The following is a 22,390-nucleotide window of genomic DNA, read 5'->3' as shown; positions in this document are numbered from 1 at the left end:
TTATGTTTTTGGGATATATAATATCATATCTATAACATGACAAATTGTAGAATGCCACGATAAAGGCAAGAGTTTTGCTTTTTTCCTTTTTAATTTTTTTATGTTAGTTGTGATTAAAATTAATTTATGATGAAAATTTTAATGATTTAAATTGTGTATGAAAACAAATAAAAATCAATTAAAAATAATTTAAAAATACATTAATCTTAAATTTAATTAAAAATACACTAATCAACTTCTCATGCAGCGAAAAAATTCATTCCCTAATCAATATAGAATAAAAACTTGAATGAACAAATTAAAATGACAAACAAAAACTTAGCTATAGGGATCTTATTCTCTTCTATTGATTATTTCCTTTTATTTATTCCCTTCGGGACAGTTTCTTTCCCCCTACCCTTTTTTAATTCCAAAAGATCTTAAATAGAATTCATATGAATGAACTATAAAATTGGTTTCGATAAAACTAGAAATAACAGTTACGATAAAATTAATTATTATATAAGTGAAATTAAAATCAAGATATATGTTTATAAATAAATATAATGATGAATATAAAATTAGATATGACATTAAACTACATAATTAAAAATGCTGTTCTTTTTTCAATTTTATACTAAGGTAGTAAACTATCTTCAGTAAAAAAGTCAACTATCCTAGCATCCAATGGTTCTATAATTATTTTTTTAATTTAATATTAAAACAATCAACTGTTCACAAATTGAATTATCCACTGAACACTTCGTCCTCCTGTTAGTCAGTAGAGGGACAGTGAGGGCTTTGAGTTTTGACCCAATTAGCGTTGAGTTACAATTTAAATGCATGCAGTTGGGGCCAAAACTTTCTTCAATTCCGATGTAGTGAAGTCCAACTGAAGCCTTAGCATGTAAGAATAAAATAAAAAGAGAAAACAAATTAAAATATATTCCTTTCATGCACACCATAAAAGGGAAAAAAAAAAAGGGTCCCATTTCATTCAATATATTTTTTCTTATATTCTGTTCGATTCATTCACAAGCTCAAAAACATTTGTTTTAAATTTATTTAATAGATTGCACATATTATTTTCTCCTTGAAGAATCCTTTACTATTTTCTTTTTCCCATCCTCCAATAAATTTAAAATATCATTAAAAAATTCATCATGCACACGATTCATAGATTTGAGCTTATCATTCCTACCATTCACTAGAAGAAATGAACCTCATAAACCAAGATATTTTGTAGAAATTTCTTTGATCCATCTTTTATCTTATAGTCATATAACAAAAATTAAAATGGTAATTTGATATACATGTTTAGAGGAGTAACTTGCTAATTTTACTATTTTAGTGGAAAGATGTGATTCAAAGGAAGTGTGTAAAAGTTATTCACTTATTACATATTAAATATAAATTCATTTAAAAAATTATATTTAATTTTTTTATATGAAATGTATTGAAATATGAGGATATTAAAAAGATTATAGATATTATAATTTGAATGTCAGACTTATTCAATGATATCATTTTAATATAATTGTATAAATTAATTAAGTTAAAATTTTATTTGATAAATTGAAAATTAAATACTGAGTTTTTAATATTTAATTTGATAAATATTGAATTTGAATTATGAAAACAGTTTGATATTTTAACGGTAGTTAACGTGTGTTATACGAAATTTCAAAATAATTTTCCATTAACATTTTTATTATTCCCCTAATTTCTTATGGAAAAGAGAAAAAGTTAACATCAATGGCCAACAAGATGGTCGAAAGCAATGATTCGCATGGGTCAAAATTTGTTGTCTGTAACAATCATCATCAAGTAAATTGTAAACAAGGCCAAACACAGGCCAACCCACGGGATGTTAAGATAAGATTTGGGTTTGGATTCATTCCCCATGCTTGAGTTTGGTCAGACCGTTATCTCCAGCTTTTACCAAATTCTAATGGCCGAGAAACTCTCTCAAAGGTTCCCACGAACTCCCTCTTTTGAGTTGGCAAATTATATATGATAAAAGTGGTAACAAAGCCACGTGTTTTTGCATGCACTACTCGATCTTCACACAAAAAGAAGCTGAACAAAAAACAAACCTTCTCAATCAGTTTCAGGATACTTTGAGTGACCAAATTCTCTGCTGATAAGTTGCAGAATCTTTAGCTGCCATGACAATCGTCTCTGCTGCTGCTGCTGCTGCCCTCTTCAAAGACTGTACCAGGTTCTTGATTTATCCTCCCATTTTTTCTTCTTAAACCCAAACTTTGAGTTACTTTTCAACGCTGAATAGTCAAGTTTTCTTTAACTATCCTCTCTTTGCTGGTAAGTTGTTGGTTTAATCTTTTGGATTTCTTAATGCTTGCTTGAATATTTATACTAAGAATGATGAAATGTTTGCCTGGAAAATATAATACAAGTTTCACTGTTAATTTCTATGCATATTTTTTGGTGATATTTGGTATTTTGTAGGTGAATTAAATCGGGAAGGAGAGACTCTTTTTAGTTTTGAACAGTTTTCCCCAGAAAGAACAATTATAGAATGCCTGAAGATTCCCAGCTTCTAGAAAATTAATTTAGTTTCAGTGGAAGACCCAAAATTCAGTTTTCTATTGGATGCTCTTACTGAACCCAAACCTTGCCAGGGGAGAAGGCAACAGTCTTGTTGAGGTCAGGTATTAGGGTCTGATAATGGATAAAGGTAGCAAATGACTCTTTCAAGATTTGACAGTCTGTCTCATTGGTGGGCAATCTGCAAATCCAACCTAAGTCCTATCTTAGGCTTATGGTCTGCCCTGTCCTAGAATGGACTACAGTAGAAGCCTCCCCCTTACCCAAAACTTGAAAAAAAAAGAAAAAAAGAAGATTTGATAGTGCAGGATAACCACTTCATAGATTGTTTTAAGATTAGGCTTCAATATGTATCTACCTGTAATGAAAATTCAAATTCCTAGTTTGAAGCTTAATTAAAAGACCTTAAAATCTTCGTCAAGAGAAAAAATCTAGTCTCTCTTTCTCTCTCTTTTGAGGGGGAACTTCAGGGAGGGAGCTAAGGGGAATGCAGGTAATATTGCAACTAATGCCAACTCAAAAATGTTTTGTTAGTGACAAGATGAAAGGTCTTTTACACTTGACAGAGGATTTTAGTTTGTAACTTCTGTACTAATTATCACCATAGCTAAGCTGCCATCCATGCGGTTAGTCAAGTTAGCAAGTGAATACACACACACACACACATGTATATGTATCTATTGGAGGCATCAAGTAGGTCAATTTTGCAATGACCAAATTACTTTTATTTTAAACATTCCTTTTTTTTGGTACACCATTTCATTTGTACTTATGAAGTTTAAACATTTCATTTTTATTTATAAAGGATAGAATATTAAAATGGTATGATAAATTACTATTTCCTTCCTTTTCTACTCCTTAAACAAACAAAGTTTCTAACATGTCCCTTCCTTTTCTTGCCCTTATCTATTTAGGCTATCCAAACAAGGAGAACCCATCTTCTTCTCCCTCTTTTCCTCACCCTCCTTTCCACAGTTCCACTCCTTCCTACCGTCATGGTTCCCAAGCATAGAAAACTAATTTTATTTTTGTCTCTAAATTTAATTTATGTTTTTTTTTTCTTGTAGATAACCAATGGAGAAAGCATGTTTTTAGCCTCCTTCAAACTTCAAAATGAATGCCAATTCCGTAATTGGAGAATAAAAATTTTCCAGTTTATATCTAAAAATTGAAAATTACCCTGAAAAATCCTTCCTTTTTGGTGAGATAAAGTATGGTCCAATTTTTGGGAGCTATGAGTTTGTTATAAGAAAATGGGAGACTAGAACATTGTATGCATGCCTCCAAATCTTCTTTTTTCTTTTTATAGGTATATTTACAGAGGAGGATTGGAACTTAGGGTCTTCTTATTGCCTTCTTAATAACTTTTATATGTATGCTATGTTTAGAAACTAATACAAAGAAAGGGCTTATTAGTATAATCTATGCAAAACAAGACTCTTTATTTATGAATAAAAGGGGACTACGTTCCTTCACTTATTACAAAATAGAATAAACTCCATCATCCAAATATTTGCCAAGCCATAGCATTTTCTTAGCACTATTTGTGATCCATTTTCTTCTCTTTTCCTTTTAGAAACAGTTATTCTTAGTCAATCTCAAACAAAAGATTCATCTGTTTATAATGTCAAAATTTTTGAAGTACACATGGTTATTATGGGTGAATGATTTTCTTAGATATCATTCCTCCGCCTGCTGCTGCAGTGATATGACATTAAATTTTGCAGAGATAAATAACAGCTGATTGGCACAACTTGTTATTGGGAGTGTCACTTGGAGCAATTAATTTAAGGCAGAAACTATGCAAAGTTGTAGACTAGGTGATTTCTGTGTTGGTACTTGGTCCTTTCAGATAAATCCTAGTTTCAATAAAAATTGCGAAATGATGACTTTAGTCTATTGTTCAGACATCTTTACTCAAAATGGAGTGTCCTAATAAATAGAATTTGTTTGGTTTAGTCTTAGTAAATAGTGATATACGATCACCCTTTATATTATTTGCTTTGATTCACACTCATTTTCAGATGTTTCAAATTTAGCAGCATTGTTGGCGTTGGCCTGGGTGGCACCCTCACGTACCGTCATACATATAAGATCAACCGAGTTCACTTCTCCGGTTCTATCCCTTCTTCATACTAGTAACTCTCTCTCTCTCTCTAATTACACTCATGTTTGTGTTTGTATATTATTGATTTTCATATCTTCATCTACATTACTCCTTGCATTTCCTGGATATTTTTTTCTAATACATCTAAAAAAGTTGTTGTGCAACGCTATCAATAACGATGGAGGAAGTGAAGCCAACATTTGATGTAGACAAAGCTGCTGTACTAGTTAACGAGATGAGAAAGACCTTTAGCTCAGGCAAGACAAAGAGCTATGAATGGAGAATGTCACAATTGGAAAGTATATCAAAGATGATTGATGAAAAGGAGAAAGAAATTATAGAAGCACTGCATAAGGACCTCTCGAAACCTGAACTCGAAGCTTTTCTGTCAGAGGTTTGTATCCTTTATTTCATCTTCGAATACCATGCTTATGTTTATGGTTCTCTATCCTTTTCCCTTTTACATTTACCTTAAAACTTGCAAGTTACTACTCTTATATTTTTAATATATTGCTGTTAGCTGTCAATTCATTGTCAAAGGAATTTTTCGTATGCATTCAGCTTTCAAGTGAGATTTATTAATTTTGGAGTATTCAGAAAAGTTGGGCATAGAAGATGCTACCAATTGTGAACCATTAACCTCTATTAGCCTTACATCTAAAAGGACAAAGTGATTAAAACTTTTTATTTGTTGGGTCCTATCATCTCAGCTAATAAACGAAGCCATTAAGGGGATTACATAACTTCTTTTTGCCTTAAGGAAGTGATATACGGTTTATTATCTCCCTTAAAGAGTACATAACAGCTTCATTGGCAATAAATTTACCTAATGACAAGCGCTAGAATGAAATTGATAGTCCTGTTAATTTATCCTAGCTGAAACGAGGGGTTTATGATGATTCTGTTCTTCCATTATGAGATGATATATTATGCACCATCTTATGCACATAGTGAATTATATCAATAGTGACATCAACTGTTAAGCCTTTCTTTTCTCCTTTGTTTATGTAAGAAACCCTTCAAATTTTGTATATTTCTTTAGGATTTATGAGTTCTAATTAAGCCCTTAATATCTAGCTGCAAGAGCATGTCTATGATAAAAAAATTAGCATTTTTTCTGTATTATACAATTTTTTTTCTTATCTAATTGACTTTCATTTGAGTACTTCAATAATTTAGCAAATTCTTCTTGCACCAGCATCACTGTGATGGTGCTATGGAAGGTCAATCAGTTAAGGTTATGCTTGTGGTAGAGAAAACATCAATATGTTTAATGCGGAATTTGAGTTCAAAAGTTTTTGCAACTCAAGCAATTAGAAGCAATAGTAACCCATAACGTAAGACCAGCAACAAACAGTAGTTTTTTTTTTTTTTTTTTCAAGGAAATCAACCTAAAGGTTCAAAAATTAGATGTCATACTTTTTTTTGAACAATTGACTCGTGCACCATATGGACTTCACAGTATGTGTGATGCAGATTTTAATGACAAAATCCTCATGTAAGTTGGCTCTTAAAGAACTTAAACATTGGATGATGCCAAAAAAGGTAATTACTGTTACGGTTACTAATCTTAGGACTAAATTTTACTATTTGCTTTCAGCTTAAAACCTTTAGCACTTTTTCAGGTCGAAACTTCAATGGCAACTTATCCATCGTCGGCAGAAATTGTGTCAGAACCTCTTGGAGTTGTCTTGGTCATATCTACCTGGAACTTCCCTTTTTGTATGTTGGTTTTTTGCTGTTTTAACATAATGAAGCTAGTTAAAATGAACTGTCTAAAGTTTTCATGTGCTATTGTTAGTGTTGTGTTATGCTTAGTATTTTCCCCTAAATAACCACTCTGTTCTTTTTGGTAATTTACATTTAAGTTTTACATTTCTTCTACTAAAACTGCCTCTTTTACTCAATATAACTTAATGAAATATACTCACATCAATTTGCTTGCTTGCCTGTTGTTATCTTTGAACCATTATTATCATTTTTCTTACAAATCATCTTGTCTTGGTTGCAGAACCATTTTGTGTGTTATTCTTAATGGACTTTGAAAAATAGTAATTTTTCCTTTCCTTTATCTATAGTAATCTTTAGATGTCATTCATTCTTATTTTATTATTTTATCCCATCACTTTCTAAAAATGAACTGAGATAGTAAACGAACATGCTTCATATCTGATGTACATATCTATGTATGCATGCTATGATTGCTCCATAAAGTTGTATCATTGCTTTAACAACTTTCTTTTTGTTTTTTTATTTTCGCTGATGCTGCAATTTGATATAACAGGGCTTCATATGAGCTGTTTAGGTTTTTCATATGTATATTTTTTATAACTATCTATAAACACACTACAACATGATACACCTTGTACTTGTTCCCAATCATTTGTTTTCATGATGTTTAAACTTAGATTCTACTGCTTTATTTAGGAATGTTTATAATCTAAAGGTGCCACTAGGAATTTTCTTTTGCTTGTGGAATTGTTCTAAAGCATAGCCATTGTTTTGATATATTTTTGTATAAATATAATATGATAGATAGCTTCTTTTGTTTCATTATCATTATTCTCTTATGTTGTGCAAACTTAAATGTTTGTTGTCCATCTGCTAGTGTTGTCTCTTGATCCGGTGATTGGAGCTATTGCAGCTGGTAATGCTGTGGTCCTTAAACCATCAGAAATTGCTCCAGCCACATCATCACTGCTTACAAAGTTACTAGGGGAATATGTGGACGAATCTGCCATAAGAGTTGTTGAGGGTGCTGTTCCTGAGACCTCTGCATTACTAGAACAAAAGTGGGATAAGATCTTTTTTACAGGTTTAACATATATTCTTCAGATGTCTTGATTTCTCCAACTTTGGTGCCTTATGAAATTTTTGTAGTCTTATGTAGACATGGTAAAATGTTTAGTGTGCTTTGAATTCATTCCAACTTTGTTGAGACTACCTTGTTAATGACTGGGTAAATTTCCAACTTTTATCTATAAGTTAAATATCAAATTCCCTGAATCACTTCTAAATGCCTTCATCTATTATCATAACTAGATTAATGACAGACATTGTTATGCTATCAATATGGTTGAACTGCTTCAAGGAGCACTCTTTTGTGTCCAAATGTGGCAGTTTCTTTCAGTGGAAGATGAAGTTATGACTGAACTGTTCTCCTAATTATCTGGTTACTATTTGTTTACTAAATTGATCAATCTATGAAGTCTCCTTAAAGTTGCTGAATATTGTTATCTTTTCACCCAAGGCAACAAGGAATAAAAATAAATCAATGAGCACTGTGGGTATTGTCAGGATGCTGAAAATTCCTATGGACTGCCTTTATTTTGCATTAACTGTCAAACTTAAATTCAACTACTAAGTTCTTGGTTTTTTGTACTTAATTTAATTCCTGACAATAAAATCTTAAAATACAGATACCTTTACATTGCAGGTGGAGCAAGAGTTGGGCGCATTGTGATGGCTGCAGCAGCGAAGCACCTTACACCAGTAACTCTTGAACTCGGAGGAAAGTGCCCAGCTGTTGTTGATTCTAATGTTAATTTACAAGTGAGAATAGTTCTTGTTTGCCTAAAGTTACCTGTCCATCTTCATTTTATTCAGTTGATCTGATTGTAACAATTTTAAGGTTACTGCAAAGAGGATTATAGCAGGCAAGTGGGCATGCAACAATGGACAAGCTTGCATTGGTGTTGATTATATCATAACAACAAAAGAATTTGCCCAAAAGTTGGTAAGATTTTGTCAAACAAATAAAATTGTCAACTTAAGGTCATTCTCTTGAAACATGTTTGATTGACAGATAGATTCTCTAAGAAGTGTACTGGAGGAATTCTTTGGAAAAGATCCAATGGAATCAAAGGACCTATCCCGCATTGTAAACTCATTCCAATTCATGCGTCTAGTAAATCTCTTGGATGAGGATAAGGTCTCTGACAAAATTGTTTTTGGAGGCCAGAGGGATGAGAGCCAATTGTGAGTTTGATAATCGCTACTGGTAACTATCTTTACCATTCTATTGTATGGTCACCATATAATTTTTGTCTTTATAATGCAGACAAATAGCTCCAACAATATTGTTAGATGTTCCTGAGGACTCATTGATAATGCAAGAAGAAATATTTGGACCATTACTTCCCATAATGACTGTGAGTTTCTTTTTCTTTTGTTAATGTAACATTTGAATTATATTAAGACAAACATTTTTTGCCTTATGGCTTGAACTCTTGAAATGCAAGTATTATCGGCCAAAAGGAAAAGGACATACCGGATTATTGTTTATTTATATATGCTGGTCAGCAAAGCCTAGCCACGCTTTCCTTTTGCTACTGCATTGTGACATTCTGATTCTTCCCTGCTCAAATTATTTATTTTCTCTACTTGTTACTTCCCCATCCTATATTCATAATGAAATCTAAAAGAAAGGTTTGCTCAAACATTTGAACTCTGGTCAATCCCCCCTCCCTTCACCTCTCTTACCTTAACCAAGCATATGAAATTCATTTTTGGGCATACAACCTGCAAGTAAAGGTTGAAGAAGGTCATTGCTCTTCTTTTGTAAGACTAAAGGCACACTTCCTTCACCAAAGTATTTTCACAACATTTTGTTTTTCCCAATTTGCACATCCCAATTTGAGGTCATGATTTCTCTAGCAAGTTGTAAATCATTTTTCACAGCCAATGCATGTGTGTCTGGGCAAAATGCAACATTTTTTTCGACTAACTTTTTTCCCTAGCTTGTTTTAGGTGGAAAAGTTGGAAGATAGCTTGGATATGATAAACAGAAAGCCAAAACCTCTTGCAGCATATCTCTTCAGTGATGATGAACAGATTAAAAGCAAGTTTGTGCAAAACATATCTGCTGGAGGAATAGCCATTAATGACACTGTTCTACAAGTATTTCCTCACTCCTTGAATTCAAATTCATATGGAAAAGCCATAAATGGCCATTTTCTAGTTGTCATTTGTCATCCTGTCAAGCTTGAGACAGGAATTTCATGATGACTTAATTCTAAAGTCCAACTATTGGCATTCAAATCATATTTTTCAATCTTTGGCTAGTTCTAGATGAAGTAAAGCCGATTGCACATGTTGTCCAATAATTGGCTTTTACTTGTCGATAATTGGTTGGCATAGGACTTTTCAATTCCTTCTAGTACATTGCTAATTTGAGTACTTTTGTTAGTTTGTCAGTTAAAGTGATCTAATGATTACAACATGACGTCAATGGTTCGATGTTAATCATACCCAAAGAGTGGTCGAGCATTTGCTTCAATTATTTGATGGGCGGTTTGCAGAATGCCATATATACACACACTTGGCGAAGCAAAATGCTATAATTTTTTAGAAGATGAAAATTGAATTGCTTGCATTACACTTCTTTGTTGGTCAACGAACATCATAGCGCATCAGACACATATGAAAAACATTGCAATTGTATGTTATCAGTGCATATGGACGGTATCTTTTAACTAATTAGTTGATTCCTTATCCATGACGAATCTTTGCAGCTAACAGTTTCCGGTTTACCTTTCGGAGGAGTCGGGGAGAGCGGAATGGGTTCATACCACGGTGAATTCTCTTTTGATGCTTTTAGCCATAAGAAGGCAGTTTTATACAGAAGTTTTGCGGGAGATGCTCCTACTAGGTACCCGCCATACACACCTGGAAAGCAGAAACAAATGAAAGCCTTAGTCAGTGGCAACATATTTAACATTATTCTTGCTTTACTTGGATGGTTTAGAGACTGAGAATGCACATAAATTTTCTTGTCTCAACACAAGATTTCTTCTTCTGGTAATTTACACTACTCATGTACCCCAACTTCAACAATAAATCTATGTGTTTTGGCATTTGCATTTGCCAAGTTTTACTTAATTGTATGAATGAAACTAAAGCTCCTTGGTTATCATTTTTAGCTCTTTATTTTAGGTGTTTTTTTTTTTTTTTTTCAAAATTTTAAAATAAAGCATAATAATATCAAGAGATAAACTTTATATATGGTCCCAAACCTGCTGTCCCTTTTCTCTTTTAAGTCCCGTTAGGCAAATAGCAAGATTGATGGTATTGAAATTCATAAGAGCAAAATGGTGAGATTGATAATTTACAATGGTGAGACTGAAAAAGTAACCAGATTGAAATGAGCAGTGAGATACTACGATAATATGTGTTAGAAAATAAAAAACAATGATAATAATTAGATTTTGGGTATTTGTATAGTATTTGTTTCATATAAAAAATATAAAATTTATTGTATCTGAATTCATATTAATAAATCAAATATGAAACATATATTTTTGTTTTTATTAAATTTATATATTATTATTGTCAAATTTTTATATGATGTAACTTTTATTGTTTTTATATTTTTTTATTGTATCATCATATTTATTTTTAAAATTGACATATATAATATAAAAAATCGTCATATATATATATATATTATGAAATACTATTTTATGTACCAGCTGTTTTATTAGTATTTGTTATTATGTGTCTAAAGATAACATGGTAAATTCTCAATAATTCTATTACATTTTATTAGAAAATTTTTTTTTACCATTATCATTAGAGATTATTTTAGCGGTTACTTGATTTTATATTTTTAAATATAAGGAAAAAAAGTGATTTAAAAAAAAGGTGATATTAAAAGAAAATGTGTGAGTTTTGTTTTCTATTAATTTTAAGAAATATAAAATTTTTGTTTTTGGTTGAAAAATATATAAGATTATTTAATAAATTTGTTTACTATATTATCTAATAAATTTTTTACTATATTATTTTTTTATGATACTTAAATAATACATGATATTTATAATATTTGACACATAAATAGCATGTGAATAACAAGTAAATTATTTAAATTTTTATTTATTTAATATGTAAATTGTTCATTTAATAGTTTTTTTGAATTATTAAAGTGAAGTATTTTAGGTTTTATTGTAAATATAATATATATAACAATAAATTTTATATGTAATAATAAATTTTTTTATAATATATTTTTAACAAAATTTATGTTTTTAATCTTAAAAATATCGTCATTGAAACTAAAAAATTTTGCAAAATAAAATATTTTCATATTTTCAACATAAATTATATTTTTATCTTAAAAACATCGATTTTATTGAATTTTGAAAAATAATTTTTTATATTTTTAACAAATATGACATTTTTTGAAATTAAATTTTAAAAATGCCATCCAATTTTGAAAATAAATTTTTTCCACCATATATTTTTAATTTTAAAACATTATTTTTATCAACATTATAAAAAATGAAATATAAAATTACTACATTTCTAAAATAAATAACATTGTTTATGTGGTCTTAAAAGAAAATTAAGTGAGAGTAAATGAAAAAATTATCACTTTATCTTCAAAATCTAAAAAATTTTAAGGGAGATGAGAGATTTTTTGTTTTTCTAATTTTTTTTGTGATATTGTTGGGATTGTGACCATGAAATTCGTGGGAAATTTTTTGAATCAAACCAAGAAATTAAATAACGAAAAAGTTAAATTCATAAAATCAAACACCTCTTAATATTTATTTTCATTCTAGCTTTTTTTTTTTTGCATATTTAATTTTAGATGTTCCAAAATTATATATATATTTATTTTCGTTTTAAAAACTTAATGCTTTTTATTTTATATGTTTGAAAAATATATTTTATAATTATTTGTATTTTTAACATCAATTTTGTAAAAAATTAAAGTTGTAATATAAAATATTTTTTAAAATTTTGTGAAAATCAAATAAAAAAAAATCAGAGAGTAAAAGTATCAAACTTTCTTTATATTTAACCCTTTTTTCCTGTGGGGCTGGTTAAGCCATGTTATTGAAAACCCGACCCGAAAGAGACCGAGTCTGGGTCTGGGCCAGTCAGAGGATATGAAACAACGAAAGTAAAGTCCATTTGTATCCGGCAGATCTATCTATGGCAGAATGAATAGTCAAATCTTAAAATAAAGAAATAAATTGGCGTTCCACGGAAAACAATTTCCATTTTCTATATTCGCTTCAGCTTTGGAAAAAGTAAACAAGAGGAAAAAGCTCTGAATCAGGTAAAAATGATGGTGGAGGATCTGGGCGTGGAAGCCAAGGAAGCGGCGGTACGTGAGGTGGCGAAGCTACTGCCTCTTCCCGAGCTCTTACAATCCATTTCTACCATCAAAGCCGATTACATTACTCGTCAACAGGTAACCCACTCGTTCTTCCTTTTTTTCATCTTTTAATAATTCAGGCTTTCATTGCGTTGAATATCAAATCGGTCAATTTTGTTTTCTATCTCAATGGTCAGGCAAATGACGCACAACTCAGTACAATGGTTGCAGAGCAGGTACCTACCACAATCATCTTTAAATTTTTTGTAATGATCATAGGTTTCGTTTGGTTATTATTGATTTGGCTACTTGATTTTCGCTGTTTGCTTTTTTTTTTTTATTGATTAAAAATGAGCAAATAGCTAATACGCAACCCCAATCTTTTTTTTTTTAATAAAAATTTAAATATATTATTTGCTTTGTATCCAACCGCTTTTTATCCTTCTGCTTTGGAAGCAAAAAGCAAGTAGCAAAAGCAACAATGGAATATTACTTGATTAAATGTAGGGAGCTAAGGAAGCCCGTCGACTTTTATTTTAGTTGTTTTTACATGGAGAAAAACACTATGGACTGCAGGTTGAGCAAGCCCAAGCCGGGCTCGAGTCACTTGGGTTATCTCAGAAAACAATACACCAGCTGCGTGAAAACTTCATTTCTATTGAGAAGTATGTTTGTTACTATTACATTCTTAGATGCCATCAATTTTTTTTCTCTTGATTTTTCTAGAAAAATTTCAAATAAATTGAATTACCTTGTTTATCAGGTTATGTCAAGAATGCCAAAACTTAATTGAAAACCATGATCAGATAAAGCTTCTTAGCAATGTCAGGAACAACTTAAATACAACACTCAAGGTGAGTTTTCTGGTTTCTTATTAATTAAAAACCATGATTGGTGTTGTTTCTCTTGATGGTGTTAAACAAAGACAAACAGTAATAAATTATAGTTACTCTTTGAGCACACACCTGTGGAAGTGCATACATCCTTTCTGTAGCATGCCTAAATTTTTGTTTACCGTTTAAGAGCTGTAACCTTTCTAAATGTTGGCTGCAACTGGAATGCCTTTTAAGGCTTGGACTTACTCTTGGAAAGAAGGATGGTAATATTGTTAGATGGAGCTGTTAGTTATTTATAAGGTTTATTGTCAGGTTTTATATGGAAACTCGCTTTTGTCAAGTGCAAACCTGTGGTTATGTGGCTTTAGTGCTTTTTAATGATATATTGTGGCAGTGTTGTTAATATCTTGATTAATTGTAGGATGTTGAGGGTATGATGTCCATTTCGGTTGAAGCTGCTGAGGCCCGAGATTCTTTGAGTGATGATAAAGAAATTGTCAATACATATGAGGTAGAACATTTTCTTAATAATCACAGTCAGTCATAGGTTCATGAATTTTAATGCTGGAGAAATTGTGTATCAATGCTCTATATTTCTCTTTTCATCCTCTATTTCTCAGAGGTTAACTGCGCTTGATGGGAAGCGGAGGTTTGCTTTAGCTGCTGTGGCATCTCATAAAGAAGAGGTTGGCAGGTTAAGGTGTGCATCTCCTTCAATTTCTGTTGTGTAAATATATGGCAATTATAGCAATGTCAATATCATTGTTGGAAAATTAAATTGGAAATATTTTCATATATTTTAGACATTATTTTCTATCTGTTATATGCCTAACCTTTTTAGATGTTATGCTGATTATAGTTTCACAAAATTGTAATGAGTGAGGACATGGTAAAATTTGTTTCAAGAAACAAGCATATCTCTGAATCAGTGGCTAGCGATATATACTTTAGTGCATTCAATTCTCAATTTTTGAAAAATTAATATATATGTGTGGAATAATGGTTTTTTTTTTTTTTTGTAATTTTCTTATATTAACCTCATTGAAATTAAATAAAAACTTGAATGGAGGAGGTCAAATAAGTAAAAACTAGAAAAAATTGCCCAACTATGCTTGGGTCACATTTTTATTTTAAATGAATATAAATTGTTTTATTTTTTTGTTGAATGATAAGTACTTCCTTATTCATGCATGAAAATATAGAAGATTATTATTTATAATATTTTAAAAATTTTTTCTTTAGGATTTTTTTTAAATAAATATCTTTTACTAGTCAATTTAATTTAATAACGGTCAGTAAATTGATATATTTTAGGAGTTTTTTTTTCTAAATAATCATTTTTTTTATTATTAAGTTTAATTTTTTCGGTCAGTTATTATTAATTTTTAATTAATTAAATCTTTATTTTCATTAATTTTTAAATTATTGTGTACTAAATTGATTAAATAATTAAATAAATGGAAATATATACATAATAATAAGAAAGAAAATACACAAACAATTGCATATTTTTCCTTTTTTTTTTTAAATCAAGCAAATACCAAAAAAAAAAAAAAAGGGAACTGAAGACCTAAATGGATCATATTGTCATCTAATTAGGCCTCAATTACTATTCCAACCAGGGGCTTACTTTAATATGTAGGTATAGATTTTTGTGTATTTTTATAATGATATTGAGTAGTATCTAGTTTTAGAAAAAGAAAAAATCTTGAAAAGTTTTTATATTTATATTATGAATATGGCTATACATGGTACAATATGTTTGTAAGACAATAATTAATGTATTTGATTAAATTGTGAAATGTGATGCACATTCAAACGTAATTGTTTTATACAAAAATGGATCATGCATGTTGTATATTATTACAAAGATTAATATTTAATCTTTACTTGTATAAAAATATTAATCTTGTATCTAAACACATTTTTTACTTTTTGCTTTTAAAAGCAAAAGGTAAATAAAATGGTAAAAACAAAACCATCTCGGACTTGACTTGTAAAATGCATGGATTATTATATCACAGACATGAGATTATATCTTATTATAGTAGCTTTTTATTGTGATACAAATTTAATTGTGAAATGTGATACATTTTCAAATGTAATTGTTTTATACAAAAATGAATCATGCATTTTATATATTATTACAAAGATTAATATTTAATCTTTACTTATATAAAAATATTACTCTTGTATCTAAACACATTTTTTACTTTTTGCTTTTAAAAGCAAAAGGTTAATAAAAAGGTAAAAACAAAACCATCTCGGACTTGTAAAATGTGTGGTTTATTATATCACAGACATTAGATTATATCTTATCATAGTACCTTTTTATTGAAAAATAAGATAATCTACTTTTTTTTTTGTGGATGTAAAACTTTTGAAATTAATGTAAAAGTTTTTTTAAGTAATACAATGTATAAAATTATAGTGTTTACATAACGTGAGTTTGTAATGATGTAATGCGATTTATGACTTCACTGAATTTTTTTGGCTATGCCACTGTCTGTGATGGCAGTTGCAACGTCCCACAAGCCAGTTTGGATATTTGGTGTTGTGCATCGGAAATGGCTCCATTTCTTTTCGGTTTGAGCCATTTCAAACAAGAGTTTCTCTGGTTCTCCTGCACAACTAGTGCAGGCTGTTCAATTCATATTTGCTCTTAATGGGCTTAAATTATGTAACTTGATCGTTACTTGTTGCAAGAATGGACTTAAACAATGTAATATAGGAAGTCTTATATGATGACGATTATCATAGATTATTACAAATGGTTGTAATTTTAATCTGACCTTTGTGATGTTTCTTGTGCTTCATATTTTAGTTTTAAGATTTTTTGACTTCTTTTTATTGGAATTTTATCATGGAATGTGCGTCGCAGAGAATATTTTGAAGATGTTGATCGAACTTGGGAGACATTTGAGAAAACATTATGGGGTCATATTTCCAATTTCTACAAACTTTCAAAAGAAAGGTATGCTCATAGGAATCTGAAGAAATTTGAAACTAGTTTGTTTAAATCCTTTGAATTTTATCCCTAAATCATAATTTTTTTTTTCCATCACACTGCATTAAGATCTCCCTAGTAATGGGTTCTTGTATGCCTTCAAGCTATGTTCATTATTTTCAAAGCATTTTTAAATTGCTTTAAATTAGCAATTTTGTTGATTCTTGTCCCTATTTTAACAGCATTTTGTCATGACAGTAGCATTTTCCTCATTCTATTTGGTGTTCAGTAGATTTACAATAGTATTCTTTCTAATGTTACTTTAAGGTTGTTTACCTTAATTTTTTAATGGAAGTTAGGATAAGTTTCAAAGTGAGCAGTGACCTATGAATGAATATGCCTGAAAGGATGTGTAATCTTCTGCTTTAGGGATGATAGATATTCAATTGAGAGTTACTTATCCACAGGAAGGGAAAACTAAGTTGAGAACTCTAGCTATAAAGCTTGTCTAATGGATATGGTTGCTGAGCTCTCCTCTCTTTGCATTCTTTATATTCTTTCAGTCCTTTCCTACGTACCCCTCCTTTTTTTGTATTTCTTCTTTTGTTTTCTATTTTGAGCCTTTGCCTATACCCTCTACATCTGTAAATCATTTTTCTAGTCTGTGTTTCACTCAACCATACAAAATCCCCTAAAACCTTTCAATAAGTATCCTGCATGATAAAGATTTGTTTCAGAATAAGTTCTGAGTATTAAATTTGATTGAAAAGCTTCATTCTTAATTTGTGATTGTTAAGCATTCAACCTAAAATCAATTTTGAGGTAAAGAGATGTAGATTGAATATAAGGCCCTAGGAAATACAAACTAAATCTTGTGGTATAACACCATTTAAAAACTTCCATTTATGTGTAGGCTTGGTATTTCAATTGAAACAAATTGGTCTACCACAAGAACAACACATATGTGGTTTCAAAAATTTAGTAACATAATAAATAAATATGGGCTCTACTACGATGTTAAGCATCTAACTAAAAATCAATTGACAAATGATTGAGAGTTCTAACCTGAATTTGAAATCACAACATACATCAATTAGCTGATAACACCACCTAATGGTATTATTTGTGGCACGTAATAGTTAAAGATGCTTAGTTTTGGATTTGAATATTAGCCATTCAACAAAGCATTTGAAGGTAATTAATGGAGGAATGAAAGTATTAATTTTCTAGCACTTCTTGATTTTTTATAAAAAAGCAAATGATTGGACAAAGTGGGGGAAATAAAGAAATAGTGGGTAGTAACCCAGGTGCTAAGGTGTGAGGCTCATCAACTAGCGGCTAAGACTCAAGCAATATGAATGACGGGGGAAATGGTGTTGAAGGTTCTGTATTCAGTTTGAAAGAAGGGACTACTGCCCTCTAAAAGTTTCTTAGGTTCACTTTTCCAACCTAAATAAGTTGCTAGCAGGTGAAAGGTGTCTTGCAAATGATGCCCCTTCTTTTGATATCACGCTTTTGGCCTTAGAAAAGCAACCTTGGAATTCCAAAATTACAGGACCATCCATTATTTTATGCATATTCTAGTGTCTTCTTACATTTCACTGGAATCTACTAAGCTATTGTTACATCATCGTTGTACATTGGTGGTTTGGGTTTGGATAATTGATTTAGACTTACAGCTTAAGAAAAACAGGCATGAGGGAAGTAGCCTTATGACTGGATGGAGTTGTTTTAGTTGTATAACAACAGATTTGAAAGGAGAAAATAGTGAATTTCTTTACTTTTTTCTGATATATCTAATTTTATCACAATTTTTTTTTTCCATTGGAAATCAGAATAGAAATTTATTCCTCCATCTGGATTAATTGCTTCGAAATAATTATTGCCTGTGCTATTTTTTCTTAGATTTGCCTTTACATTTATTGGCATAAACCTTAAATAGGTTACCAGTTGTTTTTGTTTTTTTTTTAGATTCTTACTTGTACAATTTATACCTATTTTTGCAGTCCACAAACCTTGGTTCGTGCTTTGAGGTATGCTGTTGACAAGCTTTTGAAATCATTTCTATTTTGCAGCCCCTGTATTTTCAAGGTCCTATGATAAGTTTGAAAATTTGTGCATTTTTATATATTGAGATATACAGGTTTCTGCTTGTACTTTTTCTTTAAAATGACTGGTAATACTACTTGGTTTTCTGTGGTTGGGCTGATGTGATAAAAAGTAGCTATATTTAATTTGTGACCTCTTCTCTCAAATAAGTTTCTTTGACTTCCCTTCTAGAGTTGTTGAAATGCAAGAAATTCTTGATCAACAACTTGCTGAGGAGGCAGCTGAGGCTGAGGGTGGTGGTGCAATGGCATCTATTGCAAATCCTCATAGAACTGGCAAGTATGTATCTGGTTTGATTGCTTAGTGCCTCCTATTTAGTTTGCTAACTATCCTTAATGCATATTGAATGATCAATTAATAATTATATGTTAATTTTATCCTTTATGACATTGCAGAAAATCTACCACGTCTTCAGCTTCTTCTATAAGTTTAGCACAGCAAAAGTTGAAGGTTCAGGGGAAAGACTATAAGGATAAATGCTATGAGCAAGTAAGGAAAACAGTTGAAGGGCGGTTCAACAAGCTTTTGACAGAGGTACTTTTCTAAATAATCAACCTGGCACATGAGAATGGTTTGTATATTATGAATCCTTGTTTAGTTTCATATGATTACTGATGGTATTTGTTACACCAGCTTGTCTTTGAGGACCTAAAAGCAGCTTTGGAGGAAGCTCGAATGGTATGCTAAACTGATCTCTATATTTCTTTAGAACTTTGTGTCTGATTCTTACTCAAGTGACTTCAAAATGACACATTTATGTAATTTAATACAGAGTTTCCTTAACCGTTTCTTGTAGTTTTCTCTTCTGCATAGAAATTATTTAAACACTTCAACTCAGTCATACAGCTAAAACATTGTTAGAAAAATAAATGAAGAAGAATTTTATTATGGGTTTGACCTGGAATTCAAAACTGTGCTTCAATATAGCTGAAAGGCAATTGTTAGAAGACATGAACAAAGTTTTACATTACCCAACCCCAATGCACATAATATAAAACACATGAATGACAGAATGCAAATCATTCAATATAATGCCAAAAATTTGAGATGATATAATGATTTAAACAATTGCAATGGGGAATTAATACTTCTTTTAGAACGATAAAATCAGTGAAAGCCTATGATATATGGGGCACTTTTACAATTGTCAAACATGAGCTTATCATATTTTTTTTAAGAAACTTGCATGTTCATTTTTTTTTTTAATTTAGATTCTAGGTTTACATAATATAATTGCAATTTTTGGCCGAATTGCCATTTTGAAACTCTAGAAACACATTTATCTAGTCATCTTCCCATGCATGTCATTTAAGTTGATAGTCTAAAAGTTTCTTGTTATGGGGTAATATGGTATTAATATGTTGACGATGCATTTAGCAATATTCTTTGTGAAAAGCTCATGCCACTCCATCTTTTACTGCTCTTTCAACTTTTACTTCTGCAACCTATCATGGTAGTTCATTCCTTATCTAATATATATATATATATATATATATATTACATGGGATCTCAAGTTTACTTGGTATTATTTTTCACATTGTAATGTTTGTTAGTGCATTTCTGAGTTCTGACCATTTCTTTATCGAGACAATAACATTTCCTTGATATTTGATACATTTGATTTTCTTTTTGACAAATAGATTGGAGAAGAGCTTGGAGATATTTATGACTATGTAGCTCCATGTTTTCCTCCAAGGTTTGTCCTGCTACAGATCTGCATCTTTTTCTGAATTCATTTGGATTGATGTCAAGCAATTAGACTACATATCCCTCTCACTTTACATTCCTAGTTTCACATTTTTTATGAGATTTTTCTTCGATATTCTTTACTTTTTACAGTTGCATTATGCTCTCGATGGGATAATTTGATCATTTGCATTGAGTTCACCTTACTGACATCACGTTTTCTTAGTATGCAAAAGGAGTTTCTTGGATTTGATGATAAATATGGCCTGCTGTGTTATCTATATCATGTTTGAAAACTTCACCCTTTGAACAAGCTTTTGGTAAATCCAGAGGGCTTTAACATGGAACATACAGGATTGTGCAATTTCTATCCTCAATAATTGGAGGGTTGAAGCTCTCTGTCACATTTACTTCCTAGGCTTGGTTATTCTATTTTTAGTGCTGGTTTCATTATTTTCTCTCTTTTCTTTAACAAGTCAGCAACTCACGGACAAGGTAAAAAGGAAACTGGTTGAAATTCCATTTACAGCTAGGAGCGTTCTGTACTCTGGACCCACTTTTCAAGTGGTATATACATATATAGATTTGGGATGAAGTTAGACAAATAGTGTTGATTATATGACTACCTAGACAAATAGTCTTGATTATATGACTACCTATCATACAAATTATTTCAATGAAACCTTAGCTTATAATTTTCAAAGTAGTATAAAACAGACACGCTTTTTACATACAAAAACAAAAAGCATGTAAATAGTAGTAATCGAGCCTTAGCTTATAATTTTCAAAGTAGTATAAAACAGATGAGCTTTTTACATACAAAAAGCATGTAAATAGTAGTAATTGAGTGGATTTACCATTAAAGGGACATTTAGTATTAGATTACATTTTGACCATGTTGAACTTATGTCAAAGTTTGGAAAAAATTAGTATCAGAAAGTTTTCTCCCAAGAGATATAATGAGCCAGGTATAAGCATTTTCAAGTGCAATGATAAACATTCTATTTTTTTATGTGTGGACTTGATAATGATTATGGTATTTGCTCTATCTTTTTGTTTTGTATTTTAGCTAAGGGATTCTTGCCGCATGCTTAAATTGATATTTTACTATTTTGAATTAGGGTTGATTTTTAGTCGGTTTTAAAAGTACTCTATTTGGTCTTCACAAACTCTTGGGTGATAAGGGAAGTTGAAAATTTAAGCATATGTTTTGTGCCTCTATTGCACTTATTCATGGTTGTTATATAGACTTTTGGTTGAAACCATTTGAAGAGTAAGGAGTTGAAGAGCTACTTTATCAAAGATGTAAAAGTGCATTTGTATGCATATATGCATGTATTTCTATCAGTAGGCATGTGCGTTCACATGCATATGTGTTGGTATCATTCAACATCATACAGTTAACAATTAACAAGAGCATACATCATTTGTATCAAAGAATGTAACGGAACAAGTAAAACAAAACAATAGCCAAATATCCCATGGATTATACTTTTGCTTATGCTTGTACTTTTGCTTATGCTTGTAATTTAAAACTTTAATAAGCACTCATATGATTAGAATCATACCAGCATTCAAAGATCCCGTAATCTTGAGTGAAACAACCATTGGTTTTGTCTGAAAACCGAAAAATGTCAAGACTTAAGCCACCCAAGTGTTTAGCCTTAAATGGTGATCACGCAGCAACTCTTGCCGAAACTTTATTAAGGAGGGATTCTAATCTCAGCTAGCAAGTGTATGATTTCACAAATCAACTAGAAACCAATCCTTATCTTGGCCAAAAGCCTAAAGGTAACAAGGAGGAAGAAAACAATTTTCTTTTGGTGAAAAGGAGAAGTCAGTCAAACCCTTATGACTGTCAAGTTTGCAATTCTGAAATGCACAATGCCTCTAGTGTATTCAGCCAATAGCGTATGTAAAATTCTGTGTAAATACTTTCCTTTATCATTAACAAGAGAATTGTTCATTATATAGAAATGAGTGTTCTAAATATGGAAAGAGCTATAATTACAGGAAAATATCTACCTAAATATCTACCTGAACAAGGAAATACA

General features: G+C 30.8%; 2 protein-coding genes across 13 annotated transcripts in view; both read left to right on the top strand.

The window, feature by feature from the left end:
• The first annotated feature begins 1,832 nt into the window (after positions 1-1,832).
• LOC111299735 (aldehyde dehydrogenase family 3 member I1, chloroplastic-like) lies at positions 1,833-10,582 on the top strand. Of its 9 annotated transcripts, XM_089747699.1 has the most exons (13): positions 1,833-1,953; positions 2,088-2,200; positions 4,590-4,685; positions 4,808-5,048; positions 6,131-6,199; positions 6,280-6,376; positions 7,263-7,469; positions 8,091-8,206; positions 8,286-8,390; positions 8,460-8,632; positions 8,715-8,805; positions 9,404-9,553; positions 10,168-10,582. In XM_089747699.1, exons 2-13 carry the CDS (start codon positions 2,148-2,150, stop codon positions 10,405-10,407), a joined length of 1,638 nt encoding a protein of 545 aa, XP_089603825.1. In that variant the 5' UTR covers positions 1,833-1,953; positions 2,088-2,147; the 3' UTR covers positions 10,408-10,582. The 9 variants fall into 9 exon arrangements, with proteins under 9 accessions (XP_089603825.1, XP_089603826.1, XP_022750883.2 ...); XM_089747700.1 differs by lacking the exon at positions 1,833-1,953 and having other exon boundaries at positions 2,009-2,200; positions 7,263-7,446; positions 8,074-8,206; XM_022895148.2 differs by lacking the exon at positions 1,833-1,953 and having other exon boundaries at positions 2,009-2,200; positions 4,572-4,685; positions 7,263-7,446; positions 8,074-8,206.
• Positions 10,583-12,478: 1,896 nt separating this feature from the next.
• Positions 12,479-22,390, top strand: part of SEC6 — a 31,544-nt gene continuing 21,632 nt past the window's right edge. The window contains exons 1-12 of one of the 4 annotated variants that reach the window (XM_022895145.2): positions 12,479-12,854; positions 12,956-12,994; positions 13,335-13,423; positions 13,522-13,612; positions 14,016-14,105; positions 14,215-14,294; positions 16,476-16,568; positions 18,548-18,574; positions 18,822-18,929; positions 19,046-19,184; positions 19,284-19,328; positions 20,291-20,346. In XM_022895145.2, coding sequence (XP_022750880.1) covers positions 12,726-12,854; positions 12,956-12,994; positions 13,335-13,423; positions 13,522-13,612; positions 14,016-14,105; positions 14,215-14,294; positions 16,476-16,568; positions 18,548-18,574; positions 18,822-18,929; positions 19,046-19,184; positions 19,284-19,328; positions 20,291-20,346 — 986 coding nt within the window. In that variant the 5' untranslated portion in view covers positions 12,479-12,725. The remainder of the gene's footprint in view (positions 12,855-12,955; positions 12,995-13,334; positions 13,424-13,521; positions 13,613-14,015; positions 14,106-14,214; positions 14,295-16,475; positions 16,569-18,547; positions 18,575-18,821; positions 18,930-19,045; positions 19,185-19,283; positions 19,329-20,290; positions 20,347-22,390) is intronic. The other 3 variants (XR_016329920.1, XM_089747698.1, XM_089747697.1) reach the window with 3 other exon arrangements.

Source organism: Durio zibethinus, chromosome 18 (genome assembly GCF_047325235.1).
Source record: "Durio zibethinus cultivar Kanyao isolate XHJ-2024 chromosome 18, ASM4732523v1, whole genome shotgun sequence".
Lineage (NCBI taxonomy): Eukaryota > Viridiplantae > Streptophyta > Magnoliopsida > Malvales > Malvaceae > Durio > Durio zibethinus.
This window is presented reverse-complemented; position numbering and strand designations above follow the sequence as displayed.